At 39.9% G+C, this 25,988-nt stretch overlaps 1 protein-coding gene and 1 long non-coding RNA gene across 5 annotated transcripts; one reads left to right on the forward strand and one right to left on the reverse strand.

Moving 5' to 3' along the window:
- Positions 1–20,322, forward strand: CEP97 (centrosomal protein 97). Of its 4 annotated transcripts, none has more exons than XM_075514523.1 (12): positions 2–260; positions 2,447–2,516; positions 3,691–3,833; positions 5,223–5,381; positions 5,780–5,881; positions 6,462–6,575; positions 7,509–7,675; positions 8,914–9,078; positions 10,850–10,983; positions 11,509–12,265; positions 13,334–13,409; positions 14,153–20,322. In XM_075514523.1, the coding sequence occupies exons 3-12, from the start codon at positions 3,828–3,830 to the stop codon at positions 14,864–14,866; spliced, it is 2,394 nt and encodes a 797-aa protein (XP_075370638.1). In that variant the 5' UTR covers positions 2–260; positions 2,447–2,516; positions 3,691–3,827; the 3' UTR covers positions 14,867–20,322. The 4 variants fall into 4 exon arrangements, with proteins under 4 accessions (XP_075370619.1, XP_075370628.1, XP_075370638.1 ...); XM_075514532.1 differs by lacking the exon at positions 2–260 and adding an exon at positions 799–815; XM_075514504.1 differs by lacking the exon at positions 2,447–2,516 and having other exon boundaries at positions 1–260.
- LOC142415793 (uncharacterized) lies at positions 10,881–25,838 on the reverse strand. Its single transcript, XR_012777526.1, has 3 exons — positions 25,638–25,838; positions 16,924–17,014; positions 10,881–11,014 (listed from the first exon to the last, which is right to left on the reverse strand). It is a non-coding gene; the product is annotated as an uncharacterized LOC142415793 (long non-coding RNA).
- Between the last annotated feature and the right edge of the window lie 150 nt (positions 25,839–25,988).

Genomic DNA, 25,988 nt, shown 5'->3' on the forward strand with positions numbered 1-25,988 from the left:
CCGGCTGGAGGGGCGGGCGGGGGGCTCTGCAGGGTAGCTCACGGCGGCCGGGCTGTCCGCTCTTCGGTTAAAATCCCGCCGGGCGGCCCGTATGTGGGACGTTCCATCCTACCGAGAATAAAAGACACGTTTTTCCCGTGGCGGAGCAAGGCAGCCAATCGGCGTCCGGTGCTCGGTTGCCTGGCGGCGTTGGCAAGCGGGAAGCATGGCGGCGACGGGGGTTGCGGCGAGGACCGAGGCCGTCTCGCCGGCTGGAGGGGGTAAGGGGAGCACGGGAGGCAGCGGGCCGGGTTGCAGGCGTCGGGGTCTGGCCGGGCGTTGCGCCGGCGGGGGTTTGTTTGGGTCCCCGTTGTGTGCCGCTGAGAGGTGGGGGCGCGCAGCGCACCGTGGGAGCTGTAGTGCGGAGGCGGCCGAGCGCTCGCCGCGGGATTCGGACTACAAGCCCTGAAAGCCCCTGTGGCCCTTGATGGGTGCGGGCGGTGGGGCGCGGGGTCTCGGCCGAGGGGGAGCTGGGGCGGCGCTGGGGTGGTGGAGGGGGCGGCTTGGCTGCTCCCCTCTTCGCTCTCCGCGCTCTTCCCCGCTTACGGCCAGCACCTGAGGCCCTCGAGTGGGGCTGGAAGCGGTCAGGAAAGCGGGGGGCGAGGAGACCGGCGTCGGCACGGCTTCCTGCGCTCCGGCAGCCCGCCCTGAGGAGCGGGGGTCGCCGCCCAGCAGCGGGTTTGGCACTGGGCATGGGCGGGGGGCGCCGAGAGGGGCGGTCCGTCCTGCTGAGGCCCGGGCCCCTAAGGAGGGACTCGCCCGCAGCCTTGTAGGAGGTAGGCCAGGAGCTGGAATAAGGCCCCTTTTTCCTAAAGTGGAGGGCAGAGAGATCTTGGGGGTCAGCGCCTCCTCTGAGGGTGCGGTTTCTTGCTTCCTGCAGCTGTGTCTGAAAGGACGATGCGTTTTAATACTGCAAGTCTGGCTTTGGAGGCTTAAGGACTCAGTGAGTGAGCAGAGGCCTGAACAAAAATTGTGAGCCTCTGAGGTGGGAACCTCGTTGTGTCTCTTGATGCACATACCTGCCAAACGAGCAATAAGCAATTTTGAAACTTTTTTCTGGGTACTGAGAGCCTGTTAGGAAAATCTCATTCCCCGACTATTACACCAATTAGTCTTTATAGTGTGAAACCGTATTAACTTTCTTTATATATTTATATAGCTTACATTGTATACTGAATAGTCATGCTTAAGCAAGCAAACTAAAGGACCCCAGCTCATCACAAGAAGGACAGCCCCCCCCCACCCCGAGATAAGGGCCTTTGATTCTCAGAGTCTTAAAGCTGTCCACGAAGGATAAAGGATACCCCTGAACAACCAAGATGATAACATCCATATCCTAGCCCCTCCAACACATTTGTGAAACCCTCCCATTATCTGGTGTCATAGATAAGCAGCTATAGCAAGACTGACTCCAGGGTCGTCTAGATCAATAGAGAAGCAGGTAGATAATGATGCCATAGAAATATAGTTGCTTTGCAAATGGTAATTTGTGTTAAGTAGCCATTAGTGAAATCATATTGTACCTGAACACTACAAAGGTATAAGAACCATGTGTAAAACCACATTCAGTGTGCCCCGGTTTGAATGGAACACCTCATGTGCATGAATGAAAGAATTACTCTTGTAATTCTATACTGTGCGTCCTAGCCTCTCTCCTCGGTCAACATGGGCCAGCTGCAGATTTTTGTAACAAGCCCTTGGATAAATGGGCAGATGCAAAATTTCTCAGTTTACTTAAAGTGACCAAATAGTTGCAGAGATGGCTACTTATGTGAGAAACATGAAGTACCTTCTCCCTGAACATGCAAAGGCAGGAGTGTGACTGTTTCTGGTACTGCTGGCTTGGCCTTGCTGCTCTGTAGAGCTCTTCGGGTGGCTGTGGATTTGAGAAGCAATGGAAATGTAATAATGTCATCAGAGATGCTTCTTAGAAAAGTGTATGCTCTAGTTGACAGAATGGTACACCAAAAATGTTTGTCTCCCTCCTTAGCGTAACTGAACCCTAAAAGCCTGCAAACTGTAAGAACATTAAAATATAATGCATGTTAAGGTGAGAATGCTGTTCTGGAACATGCTGCTGAAAAAGGTAGCGTTATTTAGTGAGCAGATAGTAAGAGATGAGCAAGCACTAGAATGGTGTGTGTATGTAAAACACACAGCAGAGGCTTAATATATAAAAATTATTATTAGCAGGTGTCGCCATGGCTACCCAGTGATTCGAGTTCCCTGTAGATGGCAAACGTTTTCCTCTTAACTTTACATAGTAACAGTTTTTGCATAGAACATTTTAATTGTGTTCCATTAATTAAATGATATGCCAGCCTATTTATAGTTTGCTCCTGCCCAAATGTCACCTGTACTGTAGTATGGCTATATGAATGGGTTCTTTGTTCTGACTTTTCACTAGGTACTTTTCTGGAATATGTAACATTTAGCCTATCAGTACAATCTGAGGACACGAGCACCAAAATCCTAAGGTGAGATGCACTGAAGGACTTGGCCAGTGAAGTCCTGGAGTGGAATTTTTGGCTCTGAATTAGACATGTTCCCTACCCAATGAGTTATATACTTAAGATTAGGTTTTGCAGCAGCCAAACTGCTACAAGGAAGCATGTCTTAACATATCTGATAGGAAATTTTAAAGGGAGGGTTGAATCTTAAGTTTGTTTCTTCTCTGAAGTTTAAGCATTCAACTTCTGACAGCAGAGAGGTGTCAGTTTTGGTTTCACAGCCTGAAACCTCTGGGTTAAGTTTGTACCTAGATTGCCTTTTTAAAAAAAATGGTGTAGGCCAATATTATTTTTCCTTTGAAATACAGAAAGAGAGAAAGGAAAAAGAGAAAACTGCAGGCTTTTATTCAATGGTCTAGCTTTTAGAGGACTTGTTCATGATAAGGCTGCTTCTTTTCCTCAGGCTGTCACATGGGCATTTCACATTTGCGAGTTAAGTGCCCTAATCTTCAAATATTTTAGCAGGGTGTTTGATGGAACGCTCCAGGAAGGTGAAGTTTGTAGGTTTGCATCCGCATCAGGTTTTCCACATCCTGATAGATAAAAGGGTAGATGGTGCTTACCCTTTTTCCAGACCCTTCCCCTTTTTAAAATTTTTTTTTTAGTGACAGATATGATTGCTGTTGTATGTGGGGTGTGATCCTACAGATGTGTGCTAGGCATGTTCTGGGTTTGCCTGTAAGCAGGGATTTAGATAGTGCCTACACACAGATAGGTAGTTGTCAAGCTGCTCAAAACTTGAAATCTTTCAAGAATTTAAAAATTTAGGGGCTCTTGAAATTTGAGGTTTTGAGTATCACGCCTTTTAAATTTAGCTACCAAAATTTCGCTCTGCTTCCCACTTCAGAGGATCTGTTACTGACTTTCCCAGAATTGCACCAGAATTCTTTACTGGGACGGGGCCTGGAATCCATGTCTTCCAGTAACTGGATCAGCTATTCTAATGTGTTTGGTCTGAAGTAATTTGCTTCAGTTTTATGTGGAAAAGGAAGTTCATTTGTGTTTGCAAATTAGCTGCATGCATTATAAAACAAATCTGTATATCTTGCTTTGCTTTTTCAGTACATGTGACTGAAGTGTTGACTTTGGAGCTTTTTTAATCTTTTTTTTTTTTTTTCCCCCTTCTCCCTTTTCTTTTAAGGCTTGGTAGTCAACTGGTCAGGTAAAGGACTGCAAAAACTGGGTCCAACCTTACCCTGTGATGCTGACACTCACACTCTGATTCTGGACAAAAACCAGATAATTAAATTGGAACACTTGGAGAAATGCAGGAATCTGATGCAGGTCAGCGTTACTTGACTTGAATTTGTATGAAATAATGGTACTGTGATGCTAATTAAAATACTTCTGCTTTAAGGCCATATTATGTAATTGAAGTAAGTTAGCAGTTACTGTCTTCATAGGAAAATAAATGATGGCTAACTAAAATAGAAAGCTTTGTTTTCAGTGTAGCTCTACAGTTGATAGTGGGGGAGGCTGTTTTGCTAGTTACCTAGGCAACTAAAAATGAGTTAAATAAATCCTAACGGGGGGTCATAAGAACACTTAGAAACTATAATAGAAATATAAAAGAAACACTAATAACCCAAATTTTGGTACTTGTTAACTTTTGAATAGTTGAGCTTTGTAACCTTAAAATAATGTTATTTTTGTCTTTCCTCTGTGTAATTGTAAACACGCAGACATACATACATACAGGACTGTCTTCCCCATTTGGGTTTCATAACTCTTCACAAAAGAAGAGGATTAGTAGCCTTAATTTACAAGAAGAAAAAAAGCCATGTGGATTAGGTTAAAATAGAAATATCAAATTAAAAAAAATCTGAAGTGGGGGGGATCTATGTAGTCCTGTTAATATATTGATTCATGTAGGCTCTGATATTGCTAGTGCCTATCCTTAATTTTAATACTAGCAACAGTCCATTTAAGTTCATGAGGGCGTTAGTGATAACAATGTTAAGCACATGCGTGGGCTTGCAAAAAATCAGAGTATTAATCCTTCCAGGGCAAAGCTGTACAAGTCCATGTTAATTATCACTAAAAGTGCCTCCAGGTAGACTTGAAGTCACCTAATACCTTCTGGAGACAAGCTAAACTGAAATAGGAAAGGTGGGGTTTTTTGCTACAACAGAACTTCACCAGTCTGCCAGCTTGGCGGTCACATTATTAATGTGTATGTGTAATCAGGATTTATCCTTTAAAAAGTTTGTGATTTACAGTGCTGTTAGCACAAGACTTCTTTTGAGAATCATGTGAAATATATTTTGTCCTCTGCCGTGTTGACCGTAAGTATGATTTTACACCAGGAATGGTGCAACAATTGGCAGTATAGTTTGGTAATTCTGATTTTAAAATCTTATTTTCGTATGACACGATTCCTCATTCATTCTCCTTTATTTAGCTATTGCTAGGAGGAAGATTTCCTCTTAAGTTTGCAGAGCCAGTTGTGAAGACTGCTTTCTTTGATCAGTAATTTATTTCCTGGCTCTTGCATTTTTTTGTCTCTGTGTTATTTGCTTGAAAATGGATTATGGATAGGAAAATGGATTATGGAAAATGGATAGATTGAAGCCCCTGTCGGATTAGATTTTTAACCGCTAAAAATAAAAGCCCATTCTGTCTGTGCAATTTAATAGTTAAAACTGTTTCTTTTATTTGCGTATCAATCTGCAGCTCTCTGTAGCCAACAATCGTTTGGTGCGAATGATGGGTGTAGCAAAACTGACTAAGCTCCGGGTGCTAAACTTGCCTCATAATAGTATTGGGTATGTGGAAGGGCTGAAGGATTTGGTGCACCTGGAATGGCTGAACTTGGCAGGAAACAACCTTAAGGTAAAGCATTTAGTCTTTATACATTTTCCAGAATCTAGTGTTGTAGAAATTTGGAAAATGCTGCAAAGCAATCTGAATGTGTTTATGGTTTTGATTGGAACAAATGTTGAAGTTTTGTGTCTACTGGTTTATGAGGGCAACTTTTGGACAAGAATTGTCTAGGAAAAAAATAAAAGGTGTGTTATAAAAATGTGATGAGAATTGGGAAATAGCCCGCAAAATAGGAAAAGAATTACTGTCTTTAAAATGAAACTGTGTAAAAAAACCCCATGGTTTTCGTTTTGGGTTACTTATCTGGTGTGTTTTAGCTTTCAAAATAATTTATAATTATCAATACCTGGTTTTATTTAATGAGTAAAAAAAGTTACTGTGAGTAATTGACTTCTTTATTTTTGTAGGCCATTGAACAAATCAATTCCTGTCTATCACTTCAGCATCTTGATTTGTCAGACAATAACATAGCTCAATTAGGCGATCTCTCCAAGCTTATGTCGCTGAAGGTAGATGCTGCTTTATCTCTGGTTTTGTTACATTCTTTGCATAAAGAAATTTGCTTTGAAAATTGCTGCCTTTTAAAGCATTCATCATTCAAACATTAGCTCTTAAAGCATTTTAATTAATCACTATAATTTCCAGAGGGAAGCATATGAGAATTCTTTTCCTTGTTTTCAAGTTGCAGGAACTGAGGCAGTGATTTTTCTATAACCACTCTAATGATTTTGATAAAGATAACATGGTGAGATCTTGTTCATAGCTCTCGGTTCTCTTGTCCCATGTTGTGAATCAAGACAAAACATAGTGTTAACTCTTTCAGCATGAATGCTGTAGAGAAAAAATGTTTCCAAATACGGTTTTTTGTAACTGTGACTATACTTCAGTTATGCATTTTAAAACAAGAAGATTTTGCACTAAAATATAAAAATTTGTTTTCCCTTCCTGGAATAAACAAAAAAAATTGTCATGATACCAGAAAGCCTTAATTGTAGTTCTTTTGTGTGTATTGCGCAGGTATTGCCTGAACAAAAAAATGTGGAGGTTTTGATCAAACATACATTTCATCACCATATTTTTATTTTATAGACTCTGTTGCTACATGGAAATATTATAACTTCACTTCGCACTGCTCCTGTTTGCCTACCTCACAATCTGACTGTTCTTTCTTTGGCAGAAAATGAAATCAGAGACTTAAATGAGGTAAGATATAGAAGATATATCACTTTGTCTTCAGGCTGGATTGGATAAATTGGATAAATTTATCCAACATAGTTGGATAAAAATGAAATGGGCTTCTTACTTTGTCATGACCCATGTTGACAGAAGTAACTTTTAATAGTTTATATGTAATAACTATACTTTTCACTAGCTGCACAAGCTAGGTGATACTTTTTAAAATCTGTCCTTAAAAGAAGCTTTGCCTTTTTTATTTTTTTGTTTTTATATTTATTCAAGGACGTCAGAAGTATACTTTGAGAACTAAATTCACAGAGAGCTGTTCATGATTGTCTGAAGGTTGAAAACTGAGCTGATTAACTGCTGCAGAGGGCTTCTGCAGCTGCTGTGTTTGAATTGCGCTTGTTGCAACTGAACATTTTTGGGCCCATGTTTTATTTTATCTATTTCTCAAACATCTTATAAGAGAAACAAATATTCTGCATGTGATTTTTGTCTTTATTGTTTTGTTTGTTTGGTTTTTTAATATAAGTAACAGCCAAAACTGTCAGTTGGACTTCCATGTTGGAAGAAAAATCTTATTTTGGTAATACATTTCTCTTCTTCAAACAGTGTTTCTCAGCTTTTTGGCTTGCTGGTTTTTTGTCAATCCCAATGCCTGTTATAGTGAACTGCAACCATAGAAATACTATACTTTTCTATACATAAAGCCCAATTCCCAGGTTTTAAGAGAAGCTAATACTTTCCAAGAGCTACAGGGGAATTAATGGGAAAATGGCAATAGTTGATAGAAGGTCCTTTGAAGATGTTAATTTTCAAAAAGCAAATGTGTTTTTCAATGTATTTGTAATTATGTTGTTTTGTGTGAGTTATCTAGTTGTAACTAGAGAAATGTGGTACATTCTGTAAGCATTTAATGGTTCTCTTCAGTTAACCAATATATCTTGTTTGCTCAAGGTTTCTTTCCTGGCTTCTCTTCGTCAGTTGGAACAGTTGTCAATTATGAACAATCCTTGTGTGATGGCCACGCCTTCTATCCCTGGCTTTGACTACAGGCCCTATATTGTTAGCTGGTGTCTGAACCTTAAAGTCCTTGATGGATATGTGATTTCTCAGAAGGAAAGGTGACATCATGTCATTAAATCTCTGAAATTATGAAATAGTTTGGCTAACCTAAAGTTGCATTTTTATATAAGAATAAATGGAAAAGTGCTAATGATCTGAAATTCTGTTTGCCTTGCTAATGAGATACAGACCAATTAACATTATCGCTTTTGCTAAATTTTTAATCTGTTACACTGGAATTATTGTGTGAAATCACAAGTTTATTTAAGTAGAAGTATAAAGTTAAGGTTGGTTTTGTTACTCAACTCACAGTAGCACTTTTACAGAGCAAAACTGTGGTAGCAATTTATCAATGGTCTGTTATCCCTTCCAAGTTTACAGCCTCTTTTACTTTGCAGAATGAGACAATCAGCAGATATTAAAGCTGTTATCTTGGGGGAAGCTCAAATGTGCTCTTTTATAAAGGGTCTGATTTGCATATGCATTTCTAGATTTGGCATTTTTTTGTATCAATTAGTTAAATATCACTTTGCTCATGTCACTTCTTACTGTATCATTGTGGTCATGATATCACTATATCTGTATGACAGTAGAGATGTCTTCCTAAACTTCTTGACATCAGAACAGTCCAAGTGTATAAATATTATCCAGTATGAACACGTTCTAGTCCAATACATTAACACATTCCAGGAAGTTACTGTCTTATTTCCCAGTTAATAAAATCAAAAGCTGCCTTTTTGGTCAAAGGCAAACCACTCCTGTTTCTGTTTCACCATAGCATATTATGAGGTTACCAAAAAGGTGCCTGTAAGAATTCTAGAATTTTTTTTCATGACTAATGGAGTTTTCTGTATTAGCAGTATTATTATATGTGAACATATTATATTAAGTGTTCTCAGACTGAAGAGCATTTAAATTAGAAACAGATTTTAGTTGCTTGAATGCTCTCAGCAAGATTTTGCTCTCTCTGCCTATTCTACATGTTTGTGTGAGTGTTTCTGTGAAAGCTTTGCTGATAAATTCATTCACACAAATGTGTGTTCAGTGCTCAAAGACTACACATAGAGAAAGCAGAGACTGCAGAGTGTTTGTCATATCTTTTTTGTTTCATCCATGTTTATTTTATCCATTATTCTGGTAATGAAAATCCCGGTTCCTCTGGGCACTGCTCATGTTCCAAGTTTTTGTTAGATTTGTAGATTAGCTCTGAGGTACCAACTAGAAGAACAGTTATCAAAGGAGGGCTAGAGGTTTTATGCCATGCATTAATGGTGGCCATTTTCCCCTTTCCCAACAGTTTGAAAGCAGAATGGCTCTACAGTCAAGGTAAAGGAAGATCATATCGACCTGGACAGCATGTTCAGTTAGTCCAGTACTTGGCTACTGTTTGTCCTCTTATCTCTACATATGGTCTCCAGACTGAAGAGGATGCCAAACTGGAAAAAATACTGAGTAAGCAAAGGTGAGAACTTCTTCTTTCTCTATTGTTAGAGAATGTAATTGACAACATAATTATATGTCTTATTATGTGTTAGATATAATAACATTTCCTTTTAAGTATTTCAAAGCAGCAGTGATGGCTGGAGATGTGAAGAGTAATGGAGGTACAGGATGTATCCTAGAGGGGAATGAGGGGTAAGACAGCAGCAGCAGCAGGAGTGTTTTCCTGCTTGCTGGGCCATCTAGGAGCAAATTATCTATATTTTTCAGTCTGCTCTGTAGGACTGAAGGTGGTTTGTGTTAGGACTGTGATTAAAATAAACAAACTACCTACCGAGATTTTTTTTTGCCATGGTGAGAGTGAGGAAAACCTCAAAAAGGAGCTTAGATTAACTTTTGTTCTAATTGTAAATGAAGACTATTGTGGTACACTGGTGTATTAGCCACTTTTTTGTTGTTACTGTGTTCTTTCTTGGTTTTAAGTTAAGGTTGTCCTTTGAGGGACACTGTTCCCAGTGATGCTCTTGATGATCTCTGTATCTGGCACCTCAGGTCTGTCAGCAGAGGCCTCTACAGAGCCTGTTGGTTCTGCCAGCAGTAGCCATTTTGCTAAGGTCTATGCAAGTAGATCAGGAGAGTTACTGTGGTGCACTTTCCTCCCATGAAAAGGTGAACTGATTGGGATTAAAAGCCAGAAAATGTAACAGTACAGGTATCCCTAGTCCCCAGGACCTATCGACAAACTTTTTCTGCAGAAAAATCAGAGCAGAAGACTCAGCTCAAAGGAGCAGGCTACGTAAGTGGCATAGTGTGTGTAGAAAGTTGGGCAACAAAAGAGTTGTGGTAAGCAGAAGGGCGGCATCTCATCAAAAGGCTGGAAACTTGGGAGCGTCTGGAAGGAGCTACTGCATGCTTTGTCAGTGTAGAGTGATCTCCAGGAGGAAATTATAGAAATGTGGGGGTCATTTCAGAGGAGAAGGTACAATAAAAGCATACTGACATTGGAATTTCCAGCTAAGTGCTCTGACGTTCACATGGTGTTTCTGGGAAAAATTCAGGAAGTTGGCTTGCAAAATATAACTCTTTAAAAATTTAAAAGCAAACAAACAAAACCCACCGGACAAACAAAAAAACAAAACAAAACCTCACCAAAAAAACACACCAAAATCCCCATCCATATATATATGCACACTCATATGATTTTTAAAGCAGTTTGACTTTTCTGACCTCTACCTCATGATCTTTGAATTTAGCTGGGCTGAAACAACCTGTGTGTTTTCTCAGTGTGTAAAGGATGATTTTGTTTGTGGCAATGTTTGTTAATTTGTATTAGGATTTTGTCCCTTTAGTAACAGGGATACCCTTTCCTTGATTCAGTCATTTCAAATGTAAAAGACACTACTCCTATTCCTCAAACTCCTCTATGCATACAAGCTAATGTCTCCTGCAGTAGGCACTTAAAATATCTGCATACCTTCCTTCCTTATGTGTCCAAATACTTCATGGTTTTCAGTCTATAGTCAGAATTGCATGTTGGATTTTTTATTTTTTTGATACATGTAATGAAGAAAAATGGGCAGGAGGAAGGGGAACAGGAGCAGTCTGTGCAATCCCCTACTTTGTGAGTAGTCATGTTAGTGTCTTGTAGGTGTAGGGATCTGCATAACTAGCCTCTTGTTTTAGAATGGTTTGATCACTTGTTTCCTTTGAAGTAGTTGATAGGTTCTTTTAGATGTCTTCTGTACCAAAAAAGTTTAAAAGAAATATAAAATCTGTTGGAACTCTGTGCTTAGGCTCCACCAGAGGCAGCTGATGCATCAAAACCAAAACGAAGGACCACCTACATCTTCTACTCCCAACAAAACACTCCCAGTTACTTATGAACACAGCAGTCCAGCCCAGCCACCGCAGATAGTTCTTGAAAGTGGTAAGAAGCTAATCTGCACCTGTGATCCAACCTGTGGAAATAAATATTTTTTTTTAACATAGATAACTTTGTGGAGAGAATTTCAGAACAAGGCCCTGTTATTTTCTTATTCTATTGATTTTTGGAGATTGTCGACTGAAGTTATACTTCATTGTCTAAAAATACATTCCATGCTTATTCATGTCTTGAAATGCTAGTAAGATTGTTAGGTGAAAACCACAATACAATAAACTAAAGAGTTCTTACTTTGACTGTTCCATCTGATAAAAGTGTAGCTTTTCCAGGGGGCGGCAGTTTGTGCAATTTACCGTACCCAGTATTTCCAAAGTTTGTGGATGTTAACTGTGATAAGTACTTATTGTCCTTACTGTTATGTAGAAATAATGCTTATCATTACTAGCATTTTAGATCTTCTTACACCTCCAGGTTCTAACTATCTAAAACAGATTGTGAATCCCTATGAATTAAAAAGATATGTTATTGAAATGCTATAACACTTTTGAATATGGCTTTCTGCCTATCTAGAACCTATCATCCAGAAGAATTCTTGGGTTGGACCAAGTGCAAATGATGATCATTCCTATGCAGTAAAGAACACTGTTCTTCTTGAAAGAAGTTTTCACAAGGAGCTATACGTTGAAGATATACAGACAGATGAAGACAAACTAAACAGCAGCCTTTTATCCTCAGAGTCTACTTTCATGCCAGTTGCTTCAGGATCGTCTCCAGTGTCTCCTACTTCAGACCTGAAGCTACATGGAATCAATTTGGGCCTAGAAGATGATGATGATACAGGGATGGAATGTGCGAGAGATGTTAATAGAGGAGAAACAGCTAGCAAGCAAGAAGCTTCATGTGCTACAAGAGAGCACTCTGGCAGAGCAGTAGGAAGTGTGGAAACTCAAGAGAATATCAAAGAGAATGTGCTGTTGCCTTCTCCTGATCCAGTAACGGCTAGCCTGACTGCTAATACTAGCAATTGTTCAGCATCCTCTGAAGACCAAGTTCTGCATAGTCACCCCAGCACCTCAGTAGGTGCTGAATCGGGAGTTACAACTCTCTGTCCTGACCAGATGGCAGGAGAAAGTTCTAATTCATTAGCTGTTGTCAATCAAGGTGCAGCTGAACTGCAAAGAATGACTGAAGCAGCTACCAAGCTTCAAGCCTGCTGGAGAGGATTTTACACAAGGAACTATCATCCCCGAGCCAAGGAAGTGCGGTACGAAATTCGACTACACAGAATGCAGGAGCACATCATTTGCTTAACTGATGAAATAGAAAAGTAAGTTGAGGTCATGCTGTGTATTTTCAAATCTGAATGAATATAACCATTGTTCCAGGATATTTCAGAACATGTATAAATGGATCTTGATATAACTACTCGCAGTAGAACCTAGCGTTGGTAATATAAAACTGTGATTATTGTAGAGGATTGCTTCCTGTAAGATAAGCGTAGTTATGCACATAGCTGTTCATACTCTCGAAGTGCCTTCTATGACTGGGTTGGGTTAGAATGAGTTTTTCTATTCCTCTGTTAGCAGGACTTGCATGTTTCACTGCATAACCAAAATAGAAATTGCTAAGTGTGATTTTTATTTATTTATTTATTTATTTTAACTTGTCTCCTAGCAATTACAGAGTCTGTAAATGAAGTCTCCATATTGAGAGTCATTCCTCTGGTGAAAAGAAGAACTGTCTCTCTGCCTTGCACGATACAATTTTAAAATGCAATTCTGTACTTGGTTCTGGTTTTTCTTGATCCTATGAATCCATGTTTGGAGGAGATCATTATTAAAGTTCCTCAATTTGTAAGATATTAACTAAATCTGCAATTTATATCTTTCAGGATCAGCCTGGGAACTGGTGGTCTGACAGGCTCTTTTCCTTTACTATCACAAGCGACAAAAGTTCTGTGAATCAAGTAGAGCCCCCTCTAGAAACTCCCAATGCTTACACATCATGCCTACATCCAAGTGATATCAGTTAGGGAGAGCATAATTTGAAACAAAGAAGCACTATTTTGGGGATTTTTTTGTGCAGGAAAAATAAGCACGTCTACTTAAAATGAAGAGCTTGGGTTCACTTTACAAAAATGCACTTAAAGTATTAGCAAGTCAATAAACGTGCTGCAGCAAAAGGAAGCAGAATCTTAATGTAACTCTGAAAAAGAAACTTGAAGTCAGCAGCTGGATATTGATGGCAACCCAGACTGCAGTAATATCTTAATGTTAGGCTCTGTGTCTGTCAAGAGTGCCGTTATATAAGTAGGCATTTTTATGTATTCTTGTTGATCTTGTTAGCCAAATGTTGCTTATTTAAGCTGCATAAATTTGAATGTGTGTTCTTGCAGACTAAGAAAAGAAAGAGAGGAAGATAAGATTCAGAGGCTTGTACAGGAGGAAGCGGTCAGATTTCTTTGGAACCAGGTAAATAGTTTTAGTCCTCTTATTTTTCTGCTTACATATGAATTTGAAAGGCATTATTGCATACTGTAGATCCTGAAGAGATAGTCAATATGGTTCATTTTTTCCAATGATGACTTGGGTGGCTTATTAGAATCTAATTACTGTGTTGTTTGCTATACTGGTATCCTGGGATAAAATAACATTCAGAAGTATTAGCGCAATAACATTGGTTTTGTTACAAAAGGTTAAATTATAGCCTGGTATGAGAAGGAGGACAAAAAGGCAAGGGAAGCTAAATAAATGTAGCAGAAGTGTGAAGAACGATGTGACTGCTAGATGCCTAGGGCAAATGAAATGGTGTCAAGCTATGTTGCTTGTGAGCAACTCATTTCTAAAGTAGAAAAATTATTAGAAGATGTATTAATAAGCTATTCTTCCAAAAATAAGACTGATTGTTTTCTTAAGCTTGGGTTATTTCATAAAGGTTCACCATCCTTTCTGTTTTTAAGAACAGATTCCTTTTTCTTCAGGTACTTGAACTGGGAGGCTTGTGTGCTCTGTCAGTGTTGGGCATCTAGGTTTAAAAGCCATTATTTAACAGTGGGAAGAAAATATTTTCCCTAAAGGTATAGCGAACCTTTTGTTAATTCACTTGGTCTTAAATTTTATACTAGAGCTTTGTTGCTGATTTGCGAGAAATACTCTAGAAATCAAAGTACTTTCTTAATTGCATTTCATAATGAACTTCTCTCTATGCTTTACAGGTTAAATCCCTTCAACAATGGCAGCTTTCAGTGACACAAAATTTAGGTGCCACTTGGCAACCTGTGATCCCTTCAGCCAGTACTTTCTGTCCATCTGAACCATCTATTCAATCATCCACACTTGAGCAAGAAACCCCACCAGATGTTAGTTCTGCTTGGTTAGTTCCAGCTAGTGATGTTGTTCAGGAAAAGTCTTTGTTGCAGTTCCCAGATTCTGGTTTTCATTCTTCCATGGCTGATCAGACTCATGTCGGTAACTTGTGTAGCTCTGAAAAGAGTTTAACGGAAGGAACAGAGAGCTCTCTTTCAGAGGAAACTGTCAAACAACGTGGCAATTCTGTTTCAGCGTATTCCTCGGATGCAGAGGATGACCGTGGGGAATGTGGGCAAAGTAAAGAGAGCTCTAGTAATGAGCAGGACAACAGACTAATACAACAGTATTTGAAATCTGTTCAGCAGCTGGAAGAGGCTGATGAAGGAACAAATTGCAATGATGGAACAGAGGGTAGTTGGCCACAAATCACTGTTTCAGCAGAAAGCCAAGGTTCATCTGACACGGTCTCTGTAGATCTCCCTCAAGATACGTCTTCCCCCGCCCGAGGTGAAATCAGTCAGACACCAGAAAGCTGCAAACTGAATTCAGGAATAGTAGAAGGGACGCAAACAGACTGTGATTCTTCATTTCAGATGCTGCATGTTGGGATAGCTGTATAGTAGGCTCAGTTCCACAAAGGACTAGGGATTCCATTTCACTTCCCATTCTTTCCCATTTATACAAAACTTATTTTTCATGTGTGCCGTTTCTTTTGTTTGACTCATGTAACCAATTTATATTTTCATTAGTATTTTATTGATGTTGCTGAGGACTGACACTAACTATGCTAACCTGAAATCAGCAAAGTTCTCAGTGACAGTCATTATGCACTTTATTTTCAAACATAAAACTGATATCCTAATAACTGGCTTCCATTAAATTAATTCTGAAGATTGGGAGTGTTGGGGGCGGGGGTTTTTGCTGTAAATTCACTTCGGTGAATGTGTTAGTAAGTCTTTGAATTTTTTTCTACAAAGCAGGATTGAGTTCTTACTTTTTTGCAAAAGAGAAGGAAACAGTGTGGGAGGAAATGGAGTCAATATAGGCCGTGCATGCGTGTATGGATACAGCCTGATGAGAAAGATGAAAGCAGTTGCCTTTCAGACTTCTTTTGACTTTAACAAGAGTAGTATGGTCAGTGTTTCAAAGATGCATTCCATGAAACCAGTGTCCAAGTCAGTGACTTCTTTTTGTCATTTACATGAAGCTGCTGGCTAGGAATTAGGTCATTTACATATGCACTGAAACAAGGACTTACAGGAGTCAGACCTTAGGGAGCTTCAAACAAACTTTGACTTTTTTTTTTGTCCTGGGGTTGAATTTCCCTGCTTTCTCAGGTAAGACTCAAAGTGGAACCAGTAGCAGCCTTTACTAAATGAGAATTTCAAAAGGGCATGTGATTTGGGAACATAAATTCCAAGACTGCACTGCTGGGTTACAGCAGCAGACTTGGTGACATATTTTGCCTCCACAAGGATGCTAATATCATTTTGAGATTTGGATCAACATGGCTTTCAAGACCTTAGTGTGTTTGATGGATCACAACTACTATCTACAGGTATAAATACTAAAACCAAATGTCATGACTTAAAACTATTTCTTGACATCTCTGTTGGGTTTTTTGTTTTTGTTTGTTTGTTTTCCTCTGTATGTCCAGTATTTGACATTCTGATTAGATGTGGATAAAAAGCTGTATTTCTTCCCTGTTGGCAAAAGTGCTAAGTTACCTAGGCTATGCTTTCCATTTAAACACTGGGCAAGCAATAGGATTTGTATTTTGCCTAGCCATTGCTACGTTGGTTTTTTAATGGAAAAAGATCAGATATCTTAGTATACCACAAAAGTGGCAAGGGAAATCTGTTTTGCCATGTGACTAGTAAAATAAAAGTTGGTGTTGTGACTTCTAGGGGTCAGTTAAGTTTGCTAATATTGCATTTTGCAATGTGCACTGAAAGGCCAGTGTTTCAATAGTTTGCTAATATTAACTTCTCAGATATAGAGACACATGCATATTACAATTCTCTGAATCCACAGGTTAACTTCTGGTGCTATGGTGTCGTTAAAATCAACTAGTGCTGTTTTAAAGTGACTCTTATGACCATGTTAGCGTGTGAAATAATTTAACTTTTGTAAAAGTTTTGGTTGCTTGTCTAGTTTAGGTTCTGAGCTGAAATTTACCACTACTCAGGAGTTTGGCATGAGGCCAGTATCTGCTTGAGGCCTCAAAATAGCCTTTATTTAGAACATAAATGTTGTATTGGACTTGTACCAGCCATCTGCCCAGCAGTGAAGTTCACCTTGGAAGAATAAAGCTTGCCTCTGTGTAGAGAGTAGCCATCATCTCTTTTTTCCCCACCCCCCAAAAAATAAGTTCTAGGGCGCTAACCTCTTAAAAGAGCTATCACTGCAGTCAAGCTGACATTTGACTATGCCTTGCATAGATGAGAGCATTTAAAGAAAAAAAAAAAAAAAAAACCAACCCAAAACCAACTGAGGTGGTAGATTCTTAATATGATCTTTCTAACAGCCTAGTTACAGCATGTTTGTAGCATAACCATATTGATAATTAGATCCTCGAGCATGAGTGTGCTTGGGTATTGAAAGTGGTACAGGTGCATTAATGTAGCACAACACCTAATTAACTGTGCAAAGAGGTGTGTAGGCTACATGATCATACCCTTGTCCTCTGAAGATTCTCAGCTTGTGTTTAAATCTGCCATGCTTGGAAATCTCCACAGTTCATAGGATTTGGCTCTTTGACTGTAAATCTGTTATTAAAAAAAAAAAAAAATCTTGTATAAACCTTTAAAGAGACTTTCTTTGGGTTTTGAGAGAGGAATTATTTCTGTCTGTAAAACAGTTGTTGGACGTTACACTGGAAGCAGTGGTTGGGTGTAATAAAACTAAGTTCTCTTTTGTGCCAGAGTGCTGTATTAGCATATGCAAGACGTGGGAGAAACTAGATCACTGGATAAAAATGTTTCACTTACTGAAGACACTGAGAGACCATATATATTTTGCTATTTTGTATTATTATCACTTTTGCTGCAGAATTAGAAAGAGCAGAAACAACTTTAATTTTGGAGGTGTCAAAGGGGGAAACTTGGTGAAACTTAATTTTTCATGGGAGCCCTAGAAGTTTCTTGACATTTCCTCTGTTATTAGAGATTGCAAATGCAAACACAAGACGACTTATTTTAACTAATGCCTAGGTCAACTGTTGGCTTTTTTTAACTTGTAACCTGTATATCCAAAACTGATTTTATGAAGATACAGCAAAGTGTGTACCAACATATAATCAGCTTTATCTTACTCTTTTGGGGAAGCTGTGAAATATGAAAGATTTTTTTTTTCTGATGTTCTGAAAAGTATCTTGCATGTGTAGAAGATGAGTTGCCTAAATATACAGAAATCACAAAGAATTATGAAGTTTTGGATTAGTTTTTACAGGGTTAAATGTAATTAGTTTGTATATACACAAAATATTTTCATCCTGACCATTAAAATACATACAGGGAAAGACATAAGAGGGGATAGAGGGGAAAAATAAGGAATCAAGCTGGATGTATACTTAAAAATGGCTTCTCTCAGTTCGTTTTGAGCTCTCAAAGAATCGTGATATAGAAATATCATAATTTAGTATATGGCTTAACATTTAATCTTCTTTGTCTGTATAAGTTTTCTTAATCTAGGTATGTAGTATTCTTTTACCTGGGTAGGGATGCACAGCTCCCTTTGAAGATGATGGAAATTTCACAAAGGAATCAGAAGGCCTTTCTGAAATATATGAAAATCCATGTCTGAAATTTTCCGGTATTAATATTGTATGTCTTTCAGCATTTTCCGTTTGCAAGGCTTCACATTCAACAGAAGAATGTACTTTGTAGAAGGAAAGCTTGTCTGTTTTACTTTGTCCTGGGCTGAGCCTCCAGTGCTGATGTAAGCGATCACTAATGGTTATTTGTCGGGCAATGTTGTCAGCTCTGCCATGAGTACAGTATAAGTGCTGCTTTAATTTGCTTCAGAAAAATCAGCTAACTGTAGCTCAGACTAACGATTTAAACTGTGCCACACAAGTTGTTTTGCCCCAAATGTGGTGTTTGGCACATGAAAACCTCTTTCAGCTAGTCTATGGCAGAAATTGTTCTTTTTGCCTGCTTTTCTGAAGGTAGGGACAAGGGGGAATGTGGAAATGCGTTTATCTGTGTTTTCGGGGTTAGTCTGTGATGGTAACACCAACTCTCTTATGATTGCTGTTTCAGTTTTCTCCCAATTATTTTTATAGTTTACAAATTTCAATCTTTCATGTAATCAAGAATGCATTTTTTCTACCGTATGTAATATTTGATAGACACTGTTCCAGACAGTATTTGGAAAAGTAGATTATCATGAAAGCAGGCCTGTTCGCATGTTTGTATTTCAAGGGGTTTTTTAAGGTATTTGGATTGTATTGATTCCTCTCTGTTAGATAACTTCTTTACAAAAGAAAAACAGAAGGCAATGCCTCGTTAATGACAGTAAGTAAATTTCTGTTTCTGCCTTCTTCCATGAACTGAGCTTAATGGTCACAACTCTGGTTTTAGTACCTAAAACTGTCATTTAAATGAATGGGAGATTTAGCTGCTGAATGAATGCAGCAACTCTAATGTTTGTTGGTTGGGGTTTTTTTGTTTTTGGGTTTTTTTTGTGGTGACTACTCCTGTGTGGTGCTATTTTGTAAACAAAGTATGTGTGGCAAGGATGGAATTTTTAAAAGGTACTGAACGTTGGCCTAACTCTCTGCTTTCATTTCCTTAAAAGAAGCAGGGTCACGCTTAAGTTGAGTCCTTGTGAACTGGCTGTCTAAATTGGGATTTTGTCGTATTTACATCCCTGGAAGTGTTCTTATACCGCAAAGCAAGAAGGTATTAAGACTGCAGGTTTTATTTTGTTGCTTCTAAAACACAAATATCTTTCAGCAAATACTTGAGAAAGTCCTTGTTAAACTAAATTGCAGAAGCCTAACAGTTTGTTTATAGTTAAGTTCCTTAAAAAAACCCCCCCATAGATTCTATTTGCATGCAGCAATTTAAATAATGCACTTAGCAGCCAGTCTGTCTGTATATAAAAAAAAGTTTGGTTTTTTTTCTGAATAATGTTGTATGTCATTTGAGCTTGCAAATTGTTCCTGGTTTTTATGAATTTGTATATATTGTCTGAAGAACTCTAATCTTAATTTCTACTTGTAGCAGGTTGTTTGATGAACAAAAATGAAGATACATTCCTTTGAGACTACCTGTGTACTTTTTACTGGACTTGAAGTTACAGTGTGTCTCACACAGATACACTTTTCCCTGAGAGGATAGAATTGTAGCATTTAGTGGAGACTGCCTGAATGACAATAAAATGTAAAAACTGGTCAGTCCCCCTGCTTTTAGCTAGTGGAAAAGAGACTTTTTTCCTGTTGTATTAACTTTTTTTTCCTTGAGGACTGTGCCACCCGAATAAGTAAGCATCAAGTATTCATGAAGTCTTTCAAAAAGTCTTCTGTGATAGTTACAGGGATTTTTTTCCCAGTTTGGCTTTCTAGGACAAGTTACTGAAAAACACTTGCTTTCTACATGCCTGCCAAAAAGTTGGGACTTTCTGTCTAATTTTAAATGCTTTATGAATTCTTTTAAATTCTTTATGTCAATAATGGAAACAGTACAGGATCCTTTACTTGCAAGAGCATAAAACAGTATTTATCAGGAAAGGTGCTTTATGTCTTGGAAAGTGCCATGCCAAATTTTATTGTACAAGAGCTCTCAATAAGAAACTTCTTTTCTGGCTTCATTACATTTATAAGTATATGGGCCAAATTCACTTGTAGCATAATTCTACTGAACTAAATTTTGTTGAGTCTTTCACAGTAGTATTCTACCTCTAAACTAGAATCTGAAAAAATAACAATTAGGCGTTGATTTGTCTTTCTACTTCTCACTATTTTCTGTGAAGAATGGTGGGTGGTTAAATTGGTACAGTTCATACATTTTCTATAAGTGTTTACATTTCTGGATTTATTGTTTCTTAAATATTTTGTTTGTACTTCTGAGTTTTGAATTTTAAATAAATGATTTGTATGTTTATTGAAAATGTTAATTTGTAGTTGATCCTGACTCCTACAGCTAATACTTATTGTCTTACCATTGGAGGGCTCTTCTGGAGATAAAAAGTTTAGAAATACAGAAGAGTGATGACAAGGTAAGCATTAGCATTCATGACTTGGTACAGCTGAAGCATCTAATGGCCCACTGTTTCAGTGTTGAAGATAGTAAGAGTGTGGTAGGGTACTTGAAATTTATACACCAGTTCATTAATAGATGCCACTGAAATTGGTATTCATGACTTGCAGTCCTTTGTTTCTATCACTGGCCCGCTCTTTCATGTTCTTAATTCCCTACTGCATTTAAATTAAAAGATGTGGTAGTATTCTGTACAGAGCTTTCTAGAAAGATAATTAAGGCTATGGGCTTATCAAGAGAAATACAATTGCAAAGCATGTTGTTCCCTCTCCTACTACTACTACTACTTTTGGCTTGGTCAGATACCTGCTGTGTGCTTTAAATAAATGAAGACTAACTAAACATCTTTCAGGCTTTAACAGACAAACAGTCCAGGAGCTCAGACATATATAAAGTCATGTTTTACTGCAGGACAGTCATCCCAAAGGTTAAAAAAAAAAAAAAAAAAAAAAAAAAAAAACCAACCACAAAACCCCAAAAAAACAAACAACAAAACTTTGTTTTGCTTAACTCTCATTTCACACATGGAGATTAGTGGGCATTTTTTAACTCTTTACTATGTGTTTCCACATCATTACACTGAAGAAATTAGTTGAGGTTTTTAAGTGAGACTCTTCATGCTCTTCTATGAAGATATTTGAAAGACAGAAATGGGCAAAGCTAAAGTGACTTCACTTCAAGTCTTAAGAGCAGTGCTGTTTTTTCTTGGAGTAGAGTTAAGACCTTAAAGCTGTACTATTAAGTTTAAATGCTGTGTATTGTAGGGATAGTATTCATAACACTTCAGGAGCTCAGGTTGAAGGTCCCTCTTGTCGCTGTTTTTGATCCATATTTGTAATAAGATCAGACACTAAAATCTTTGGTTAGAGTTGGAAAATAAAGGGATAGATATATTTAGCGGACAGACACAATTTTGTTCAAATGGAAATAGTTACTTTGAGTTTTATGGGCTGAAATCCTTACATATGCGAGGAGCTGAGTTTCTTTCGAGTATGATGGTGTGGTATGGAAAAACTCCTGTTAATTCCATACAACATTATGTCCAGATAGGTGAGGTATTTTTTCCCTTCACTTGGGCATTATGGTGTGAAAACTAAATTTTTCTCTACTGTATTGATACAGTTGCAAAAGCACAAGCCACTATGTCCATGTGTAGCTTGCATCAGTACATCATTGATTTCAAGCCATAATACCACATTTGTGAAGGATTTGTGGCGATGTAATGCATCAATTTGGGGTATAGGTAGAAGGAGGTTTTACTTTGGCCTACATGGGACAGCGCATAGAGATCTTGACGGGTCTTAATACATGGGCTTCCTCAACTTTATCTATGTCACTGATGGAGCTCATTCTCATTTTCTGTCTATAGTTTGGCACAGGTTTTGCCTCTACATAAGGATATTTTCAGACACGTCCCTTGTGACACTCCATCATAACTTCTTGTGGGTCTGGAAAGGTGCATGTGACTGCCACAAGTCCTGCAAGTAATCCAGCACGTTTCTTGGTCTAGAAGCATCAAGACTCATGGAGTCAACATGCCACCCTGGGTGATTATGCCTCTTGTCCCAGTGGGGACTTCTTGAGGATTGCTAGGACCTTTTCAGGTACAGCCCAAGTTGTTTCTGGCAGAATTTGTGAATTTTAGGGCTTTGGGATTGCTCGAGTCTATCCCCTTTTTCCTTGCCAAGATCCTGTTTGCCTGCTCTTTCTGATATGTGCAAGACAATGCTGAACAAGGGAAGAAATAGCAGAAAATTGTGTACAGGATGCTCAAATGAAACCAGTCACAGCCTTTAACTTCCAAGACTCTTAATTTGTCTGTGAAAACTGGGAAGCCCACGATCATGAAGGATGCACTGGAAAATGTAAAATCTGTGCACACTGTGTTGAAATTGTTCATGTGTTGGGCTGAAAGCAATAAACCATTACAAAAGCCTAAACAATTCTCAAACAATGTAGGGTTGTGAGGAATACCAGTCTAGCAGCCAGGGCTGTTTTGTTAGTATTGTACTAAACTGCATTCAAGCAGCAGCCTTTGTGCTGTCTCTTCCTGTCTGTTTTTGTTACACCAGCTGAAGTTCTCCAGTCGCTTGAGAACTTGCAGCATGTTTTCTGGTGTGGGAAGCGCATGGAAAATGAGCTGAGGAAGTTACCGCTGCTTATGTGTATAGAGGCTGTGGGACCTGAGCAGAAACAGGAGACGCTGAGAAACTCTACAGCCTGAACTCTCTTTTCTTCCTTCCATCATTAGCTCCTACAGCCCCTTCGCCTTGAAGTTAAAGGCAAATGCGTGTGCTATTGGAGCCCGTATTTTCAAGATCAGCTTCACAGCTGTCTTGTAGTGCTGAGCTCCCCAGAGCGGAGTTCATTCGCTTGTCCTCTCATTGTGGCCTGCTTGTTCCCAATTTTGATACTTTTTCTACAGCAGATTGGTTGTCCTTTTGGTCTTTGATTCTCTGGTTTTACTCACAGATACTGAGAGTCTTAAGCACATGAAGTAGCTATTTTTTGCTAGCAGGACAGGTAAGCTACCTTTCTCGCCTGCTTTTTCATATTCATAGTTGCCTGATGCTTTCCCTTCTTTGGTGCAGCAGTGTCAATGTCAAACTCACTGGATATCCTCCAGGTAGCCTTTGGCTGAGATGGCTGTGGCCACACACGTTGTCTGGTGGAGAAAGGGAAAGGGAGCCCTGGAAGAGCTTGTGTTAGTCCCAAGGGGAACAAAAACACCTGGGGGCAATGGGAAGCCCTGCTCCTGCGTGTCCCTGGAGTGGGGAATGCAGCACAGCTGCCTGAGGGAGGATCTGCAGCAGATTTGCTGGCTCAGAAGGGGAGTGGAAAGGCTGCTTGGTGCCTGTAGGTAAGCTTCTCTGTAACCTTTTGGGAAAGGACTTGAGGAAGCTGGAAGAGGATTCTTCTGGCAAAAGCTCTATCCCTTTACAAGCATTAGATGATGTGAAAAGGGTCTGGGAGGCATCAGATCAGCAAAAGACTTTTTCCAACCAAGTCAAATATACCTTAGTTGTTGCTATGCCTGAAACCAGGGGACATGCTGAACTCGTGTGCAAGGTCAGAGTGAAACTCGCTGTTCTAGGAACTGTGGGGGGGACAACACCAGATGGTGATGCAAATGAAAAATGGTTGGAGAAGTGATACGGGGTAATGTGGCAAAAGGGGACTGGTCGAAGATGTGTATAGAAAGGGAATAGGGTGGGTTGTGCTCTTTGCAGACTCTGTCCAGGACTCTGTCCAATGCATTGTTTGTTAAATTAAGAATCAGTTCAGTAATCCCAGATGCATTATCTAATATACTGTGTATTGTTGATGACTATTTGCAGGTAAAGGATAGAAGGGCAATAGGGCCAAGGGCCCAGCATAACTTCACCTTACTGCATGTAGTTCTGGAAAAAGAGATAAGGAAAGGCTGATGCTTTGTCATATCTATCTTTCTGTACTCATCTCAAAATAATTGCCAAGTGCTTCTGGTGTATAAACCAGGAGGAATGTAAGGTGAGTGACAGCTGCTGAAGCTGTAGTTTTTTGGGGCTAATGACATCTCGATGTTGCATGTAGAACAGACCTCACCAAAGTCATTGACGTTCAGACAACTTAAAACCAAACAGCCTTTTACAAGGTCCCTTCTACAGAGTGTGGGGGCAGATGTTCAGTGGTCAGTTTATGGCCTCTTTATGCACAAAGGCTTACCACTTTAGAGATTAGAAAAGCACATTTGATTCATTATTAGGTGTTCATCAAGACTAACTGCAATAATAACTGAAGAATTTATGGAGAAAAGTAGTGGGGATCCCTTCCCATCGTTGAGGGATGGTGAAATATAAAATGTGGTGGAGAATAGCATAGACGTACTGATCTCCTGTGAAAAGAGCACAGGTTTTGTCATTGTTGTCACCTTCCATGCCCTCACCCTCAACATCAGTCCAGTTCTATTACAGAGATGGGTTTATGCCTGGCATTTAGCACACTAATTAGATAGCTTTGCCTTGGGTCTCACTTTGAACTGAGGAGTCTGGAGGAGAAATTGATGCACTGCGTGGCTCATAAAGGAAGGGTGAAGAGAAATGAGACTGCTATAAAATTGATAGACTTAATATATAGAGAGGGGGAAAAAAATCAATACCAAGTATCTTTCAAGATACTGTATTTTTAGTGTTCTGCTTATGCAGCCAGAGGGCTTTCAGTTCTTGACCAACAGTGTATAGTACTCATAAAAGCTGGTGCCTATTGAGACTTTTGCTTTCCATCTCTATCAGGTAATCACCATTGTAATGTGGGGAAAGGAGGAGAAAAGTAGAAGTGAGACCACTTCTAACTCATTTGAAATAGCTATGGCTGATGGGGGTGGGGACAGGAGACAAGAGGAAGCATTTAATATTTATAATGGCTAAAGTATTACGTTCACAGGAATATTTCAGCTGCTCTGTCTCTGTGTGTGCCTAGTTTTAAGCAAGCCAGGTATTCCTTAGTAAAAATAAGATTGAGCCTTTAACCTGTACTCATGCAGACAACTGCTAGCAGGTGAGTGTTTTGGAAAGAGGTATTCACAAACTGATGCGGTGTTTACAAGTGATGGCAAATCCAATTGCAGGTGTCCTGTTACCACATTGAAAGTGCCACACAGCTCTGGTGCAGGGTGCTAAACTTAACACTGACTGCATGTATCTCCTCAAATATTTTGAAGTCCTGCCTTTACTGCAGCTGGTTTTGCCCAATTCTGCTGTCCTGTACCTGTCTCCCTAGCTCAGTCCCTACAGCTGGCCCATGGGCCAGTCTCTTCCCCCTTCAAACTCTTCTTGCTGTTCAAGACACTTCTTCTCTAGCTCCTTCCCATATTCCCCAGGCTCAGCAGTGTTTGAACTATGATGGTTCCCATCAGAGTCTTATCTCTTGACTGGGGGTGCAGCTGGGCCGGCCCTGGACAGGAGCCTAGTAATGCCACCCGGGCCATAAACCTGAGCTCTGCACTAGCCTCCCCCCATCCTGATTTCTTTGGCTTCACCTACTATGACTCAAAAATTAAGGGGACTTCCCCCTCCCCCCCGTTATGAGGCCCTTCTCAGCAAAAAGGATGCCCAGAAATAAGTGCGTGTGGCTTCGTGCCTTTTCTTACCCGTAGGATCACTGTGTCAATGCAGCTGAGCATCGTCACCGCTGCAAAACCCCGCCAGGTTCAGCCAGGAGCTTCCCCCGCCGGGGCCGGCTCCTTCAGCGGCGGCCTGCACTCCCTTCCCAGCCCGGGGCCGCGGTGCCGCAGCCCGGGCGAGGCGGCGGCCGCTAGAGGTGGCCGGGAACGGCCGTTGGGGGTGGCCATTAGCGGCGACCGTTAGCGGGCGGGGCGGGGCCGGGCCGGGCCGGGCCGCGCGGGGCCGGGAGGTGGTGCGATGGCAGCTGCCGTTCGTGTCGGGGGCGGGGAGGAAGGAGGGGCGGCGGGGCGATACATATACAGCGAGCCGCCTGCGGG

Source organism: Mycteria americana, chromosome 1, assembly GCF_035582795.1.
Source record: "Mycteria americana isolate JAX WOST 10 ecotype Jacksonville Zoo and Gardens chromosome 1, USCA_MyAme_1.0, whole genome shotgun sequence".
Taxonomy (NCBI): Eukaryota; Metazoa; Chordata; class Aves; order Ciconiiformes; family Ciconiidae; genus Mycteria; species Mycteria americana.

Bases quoted from the DNA above. Each gene is read 5' to 3' on its own strand.
- CEP97 (XM_075514504.1), top strand. From the start codon at position 206: ATGGCGGCGACGGGGGTTGCGGCGAGGACCGAGGCCGTCTCGCCGGCT. The intron at 261-3,690 runs GTAAGGGGAGCA...TTTTCTTTTAAG, and splicing joins CGTCTCGCCGGCTGGAGGGG to GCTTGGTAGTCAACTGGTCA. The intron at 10,984-11,508 runs GTAAGAAGCTAA...CTGCCTATCTAG, and splicing joins GCAGATAGTTCTTGAAAGTG to AACCTATCATCCAGAAGAAT.